At 44.0% G+C, this 6,905-nt stretch overlaps 1 protein-coding gene across 1 annotated transcript in view; it reads left to right on the top strand.

Annotated features, from left to right (window-relative positions):
* Positions 1–1,474: 1,474 nt before the first annotated feature.
* LOC113044709 (immunoglobulin-like domain-containing receptor 1) overlaps positions 1,475–6,905 on the top strand; it is a 12,497-nt gene continuing 7,066 nt past the window's right edge. Inside the window, exons 1-7 of the mRNA XM_026204894.1 lie at positions 1,475–1,694; positions 2,279–2,449; positions 2,771–2,920; positions 3,394–3,513; positions 4,167–4,313; positions 5,492–5,617; positions 6,311–6,905. The exon at positions 6,311–6,905 is cut by the window's right edge and continues 37 nt beyond it. Coding sequence (XP_026060679.1) covers positions 1,655–1,694; positions 2,279–2,449; positions 2,771–2,920; positions 3,394–3,513; positions 4,167–4,313; positions 5,492–5,617; positions 6,311–6,905 — 1,349 coding nt within the window. The 5' untranslated portion in view covers positions 1,475–1,654. The remainder of the gene's footprint in view (positions 1,695–2,278; positions 2,450–2,770; positions 2,921–3,393; positions 3,514–4,166; positions 4,314–5,491; positions 5,618–6,310) is intronic.

The raw sequence follows: 6,905 nt of genomic DNA, 5'->3' as shown, positions 1-6,905 counted from the left end.
CCACTTGGTTCCATACTTAGAAAGTATGGCATTTCATTCCACTGTTATGCAGATGACAGTCAGATTTATGTACCTCTTAAAAAGAAAAATTATAACTCTGTTGGACAACTACTCAATTGTCTCGACGACATAAAGGCCTGGATGGCTCTGAACTTTTTTTAATGATAAAAAAACAGAAGTGATGGTTTTCGGAGGCACCACTGGGACCCCGCCTGTAGATCTGGGCTCCTAAAGTGGACCCTGAGCTTAAATTTGACAGTCAGATCAAAGCTGTTGTCAAATCAAGCTTCTTTCATTTAAGGCAGCTGGCCAAAATAAAGCTAATTCTGTCAAGACAAAATTTTGAAATCGTAATCCATCCCTTTGTAACTACACGGCTGGATTACTGTAATTCACTATATGTGGGGGTTAGTGGGTCCTCCATCACCCGTCTCCAGATGATACAAAATGCAGCAGCACGTCTTTTAACGGGCACACGTAAACATGAGCACATTTCCCCTATTTTAGCTTCATTACACTGGCTGCCTATTCAATTTAGGATCCATTTTAAAATTCTGTTATTTGCTTTTAAATCACTAAATGGTCTTGCTCCGCCATACCTCTCTGAGCTTCTACACTCTTATAAACCCGTCCGCTCTCTCAGATCAGATGATCAGCTGCTCCTGACTGTGTCTAAAACTAAGCGTAAGCTCAGAGGGGACCGTGCCTTTGCTGTTTCTGCCCCTAAACTATGGAATGATCTGCCTTTGCATGTTAAGCAGGCCTCTTCTTTATCTGTTTTTAAAACCCTTCTTAAAGCCCATCTTTTCTCTTTGGCTTTTGACACCTAGTAAGAGGTCGACTTTATTTACTTGATTCAATTTGTTACTTTGAATGCTTTTATTGTGTGGTTATAAATGGTACATATGTTTATTTTATCTATTTTATTTTATTTATTTATTTTCTTCTGTACAGCACGTTGGTCAACTTTGGTTGTTGTAAAGTGCTTAACAAATAAAGTTGATATGTTATGGTATATTAAATATGACATATTAAAAAGTGACATCACTGCTGAAAAAAATAGAATCCTCATAGAAAATTCTAATGGTTTCCTCTACAAATACCATTAAAACATTACAAACCCTCCACTTTTGTAGCGTGTTTTGGGACAAATTCCATGAGGATTTATTGGTTTTAACAAGACACCAACAGAAGATGACCAGTTACTAGTAGAGACTCACAGAAACCATTAAAACCAATACCATTGTGCCATTACAACCAGTAAAACCATTACAGATTCTGTGATGGCGTCTATTGTTTTTATTAGTGATTACAGTGATGTTGATCATAGTAAGAAAACAGTGTTGTTTTACTTTGTTTACCTGAAGTTTCGTCGTCTGCTCGTGTTACCTGTGCGCGCAGACACCTGTGCGCATGCGCGATGTGTGGTGCAACTTTTAGTGGGTGGAGTACTGATGATGATGATGATGATGATAAAGATGACGAGGGGAGGAAAAGGAGAGCAGAGGAAACACAAACAGTACTCTGAGAGGCACAACTAAAAACGTTTAAGCTTCTTGGAGAAAATGCCGTTTTGAGCCGCTCTCGCTCCGCTTTCATCAGATTTACACTCGCGCTGTTTCGGTTCGTGGTTTCTGGAGTTTATCAGATCATCATGATCGTGTCTGCGCTGCTTCTGAGTCTCCTGACCTCAGGTGAGTCTGATCTTTACACGGAACATCTCTCTCTCACACACACGCACACACACACACACACACAGCTGTCCGTTTCACCGACAGAAAGCCAACAATTCAATGACTACGTGAAGGTTAATCAAAGAAACAGGTAGAAGTGTCACCTGTGCGCGTCAGTATCGATCACGTGACCAACGATTGTTGACACAAAGAAACCAGTTTAAAACCTGTACAAACGTCGGAAGACTGATGGGCTATACATGTATAAAAACAGCACTCTCGAATATGAAAATATACAGTGTAGAGAAATAAAAAAGAGAAACAAATAACACACAGACATACAAATCATGGCTGATAGTTCTCATAAAAAGCAAGAGATTCAAAGAAATTACGTTTCCACAAATATTTTGCCCAACATTCCTCTTTATAAACATGTTAGACACTAATGCTGAAATTGTCTGGAACTAGTTAAGAATTTCCTTCTCTTTGTCTCATGACCAGTTTTACAGGTTTGGCAGCCTGTGTGTGTTTCTGTTGTAACTAACTCTCTCTCTCTCTCTCTCTCTCAAACACACACTAACACACTTTCGCTTCCGTTCTCTCAGGTGTTCTGTCCATCCAGGTCACTCTCTCGGAGACAGAAAAGCGCACGACTCTCTTCGCATCGGTCACCCTGCGCTGTGATTACTCCACCTCTGCTTCGCTGCAGAATGTGGTGGTCACTTGGAGATACAAGTCCTTCTGCAAAGACCCGGTTCTGGACTACTACTCCACAGGTAGAGTTTAGCATCACATCTTCTTCTATTCTGTCTGTGTGAGACATAGATGCGCTGTGATGGAGATGGTGATGCTTCCTCTGTTTTCGATACGTCACTTGTCATGAGTGGATTCATGAAGTACTGTGGACAAAACAGAAACTCATTTGTGTGTACAGATTCAGCATCAGATCTGTGTCCAGAGTAGAATTAGGATTGAACTACTACTGAGCCACAATGACCTGTTTAACACCCGATCTGTAATTCGCTGCAGTGATATTGTTGTCATCACATCACCCCGTCCAGTGCTAATGTGCATGTGTTGATGTTGTTGTGCTATAGCGTACCAGTCGGCTCTTCAGTTGGGTCGAGACCCTGCTAATGACTGCGTGGACTCACAGCGCACCGTCCGAACCGTGGCTCAGAAACTGGGATCCAACGAGGCAGTGCTGGGAAACGAGTACAGAGACCGCAAAATCTACATCCAGAACAGTGAGTGGATGCTTGACGTGATATGCTTCTGCAGTGAGACTGTACTTTAGTGTTTCGTTCATGTCTGAGGAGTGCTGCTGACCTTCACAGACAGATGTGGATGTAAACCACCTGAGCAATAGTGAGAATCAATCCTGAGCAAATAAAAGGAATTGGTCACTAGCTCTTCTTTTTTTTTTTTTTTTTTTTACCGTCTTCCACTAAACATTTTCAATAGCTATTCTATCCAAATCTTTTTTTTTTATTGGTGCAGAAGAAAATCACCTTTTTAATTATCCTAGATCACATGCAAAAATCTAGAGGTATATACAAAATCTGGAGAATAGCAAGATAAAAGGTTTTCGGTATATCGCCAGCCCTGCTGCAAAGTGAACTGATGGAGACCTGACTGATCAAGTTGGGAGTGTTTGTCTGCAAGTTTCTTTTCTATGAATGATTGTTTAAATGAGATTTGTGTGTGTGTGTGCCGGCAGAGGCTGATCTGGTCATTCAGGACGTGATGTGGTGGGATAACGGCATGTATTTCTGCGCTGTGGAAGCACCTGGAGACACAGGAGGAGATTCAGACCAAGAGATGAAACTCATCGTGTACCGTATGTGAATGACCTGATTACTAACACAGGAGTGTGTCCAGTAAACACTCTCCAGCTCAACAAGACTCCAGATATCATGAATGTACAAAGTCTGCTTATAACTGGGTCATTCTGTGTCCAGATTAACAGAGTCATCTTTAATGTCTTTTGAGTTACATGCCAGCAAACTTTGAAGGAAAGACTTGAAAAGTTCTCTTTCCTCATGTTTAAAAGGTCCCCATTGGCACATAACCTACCAAAGATTGCTAAAATCAGCACACATAATCTGTCAAATCATTAAACTTGAAGGAAGCAAAGCAAATGGCAGCGCTGTGCTGAATGTTAGTCTGTTCACCAGCTGCATCAACACAGGATTCAGAGAAATCATAGAATAATCATATCAGAGAAATTCCTAACCCTAAAAATTCTTAAATCAAGTTGCATTTAGTAGATAAGTGATATTTTTACTTGTTTTAATCAAAATTCACTCCTCCAGGAAACAAGACTAAATATGTTACACCATTTTGCTTCTCTTGTTTTAGATATTTTAAGTAGAAACAAGACTAGAATGCTAATATTTTTTTGCTTTATAGAACAGACTTGAGTGTAACCCTGGACTGATCTGTGCAGATGAGCGGAGTGTGTCTGAATGTGTGTTTGGTTGGTTGTGTTAGATTGGCTGACGGTTCTCCTCATCATCCTCGGTGCGCTGATGCTCGTCCTCCTCTTGTGTATCTGCTGCTGTCAGTGCTGTCCGCAGAAGTGCTGCTGTTACGTGCGCTGCCCCTGCTGCCCAGACACCTGCTGCTGCCCCGCTAAACGTTAGAACACACACTCACTCACTCGCTCTTACACACACACACACTCAATCACTCACTCACTCACTCTCTCTCTCACTCTCACACACTCTCACTCACACACACAGACACACTCACACACACTCACACACTCACTCACACATTCACATTCACTCTCTCACTCACACTCTCACTCACTCATTTACACTCTTACTCCCTCTCAAACACTCACTCACACACACACTCACTCACATACTCACTCTCACTCACACTCGCACACACTCACTCACACACTCCCTCACACATTCACTCACACTTTCTCACTCACACTCTCACTCACACACTCATTCATTCACACTCACTCCACACACTCTCACTCACTCACTCATTTACTCTTACTCATACACTCTCTCTAACTCTCACACACTCACTCTCACTCACTCATTCACTCTCTCACTCACACACTCTCTCAAACACTCACAACACACACACTCACTCGCGCACACACACACACACACACACATACTCTCCGAAAATTCTAATTCTCACATTCTCTCTCACTCTCACTCTCACACACACACGCGCACACACACACTCACTCACTCACTCACTCACTCTCACTTACATACACTCACACACACTCCCATTCACACTCACTCACTCACTCGCGCGCGCACACACACACACACAAATTCTAATTCTCTCACATTCTCTCTCACTCACACACACACACACTCCCATTCACACACTCACTCACTCACTCACTCACACGCGCGCGCACGCACACACACACACACACAAATTCTAATTCTCTCACTCACACACACATACACTCACTCACTCACTCTCACTTACATACACTCACACACACTCACTCGCGCAGACACACACACACACACACACAAAAATTCTAATTCTCTCACACACACACACTCACTCTGACTTACACACACTCACCCACACACTCACTCACTCACTAACAGAAAATTCTAATTCTCTCACATTCACTCTCACTCACACACTCTCACACACACCCTCACTCTCACGCTCAATCACTCATTCACTCACTTACTCTCTCACACACACACACACACACACACACACACACACACACTCACAGTCACTCCCTCACACACACTCTCACTCACTCTTTCTCACACTCACACACACAGCTAAAGAGATAATCCGTGTTGTGTGTTCAGTGGTGATGCAGCACAGGATGATGAAGGAGGCTCAGAAGGCCATGACTCCGTGGCTGAACGGACAGCCCATGTACGCCCCGATGAGTAACCACAGCTCCTTGTACCAGATGAACCCCATGTACCCAGGTCAGAACAATCTGCATCTGGATACATTAACCATCTAAAGCCTGACAAAATAGTAGGGAAAAATATTTGATAGTTTTATGTAAGGTTTATTAGACCTTAAATGAGTGTATTTGATCATCAGGTTTTTATGGCTCATATAGTGTTTTAACAAAAATAAATAAATGAACATAACTTCTGAAAAAGGCTAACATTTCCAAAATGAATTACATACTTCTAATTCGTTTTTATGTTTCTTCCGTAGATTTACAAAGCTACAGTACTGTGCACAGTTTTAGGCACAAAATAATGCTGTAAAGTGAGGATGGTGTCAAAAATAATGACTAGATTTTATTAATTAACTAAATGTATTAACTTAACTAAATGAAATCCAAATTGTGCGTGAGCATCCTGTGTGTTTAAAGCAGCATTTGTCCTCGGTCACTTGAGCAGAGTCTCTGGAAGCGAGACACAGTTCTTCTGGATGGAGTCTGTCTCAGTGTGTTCTGTTTCTTCATGTGACTCCAGACAGACTCATGATGATCAGATCACATCTCCTCACTACATTATTACAATTAATGACAAAAACCTGATATTTCCTGCTGACACACTACAGCAAAAGATAGAAATAACTGACTTGAAACCATTTTTAGCTGCTGATATTAGTGTTCTGATGATTTTGTCCAGCACTGTTCTGATCCATCTCTGTGTTTTCAGGCTCAGTATCAGGCAAAGGTGGGATGACGCCTGTGCCGCTGCCTCCTCCACACATGGCAGCGATGCCTCCTCCAAGTGTTTACGGTAACGGTGGCCCCCAGGGGCCAAATCCGATGCTGGACTATCTGGAGAACCAGATGCGTGGCATGGACGTCTCCAGCCCGATGCTCCAGCCGCAGCCCTCCATCCCACAGCAGCACCTTCCTCCTGCTCCCCAACACATGCCCCAGCGCGTGCCCTTCTCCGCCGGGCCTCCCAGCATGCTCTCTGCTCTGGACGACGGCCCCGCCTCCCGCAGGGCCCCGCCCGGCTCTCGAGGAGCCCGCTCCAGCGGCTCGTCCCGACACTATCCTCGGCCGTCCGTCCAGCGCAGCTACAGTCAGGAGGACATGCTGGACACTCGTATCCGGCCCGGAGCGTACCCGCCCCGCTCTCACTCCAGAGACGACCTGCTGGCCGCGGAGCGCCGGGGCCCCAGACGAGACGATTACCCCCCCGCGCCCCGCCACGGCTCCTGGAGCTCAGCTAACGACGAGGACAGCAGACGCGGAGGCACTCGAGGACATTATCCTCCCAGCTACAGCGAGTACGAGCC

This window comes from Carassius auratus, chromosome 26 (assembly GCF_003368295.1).
Source record: "Carassius auratus strain Wakin chromosome 26, ASM336829v1, whole genome shotgun sequence".
Taxonomy (NCBI): domain Eukaryota; kingdom Metazoa; phylum Chordata; class Actinopteri; order Cypriniformes; family Cyprinidae; genus Carassius; species Carassius auratus.
This window is presented reverse-complemented; position numbering and strand designations above follow the sequence as displayed.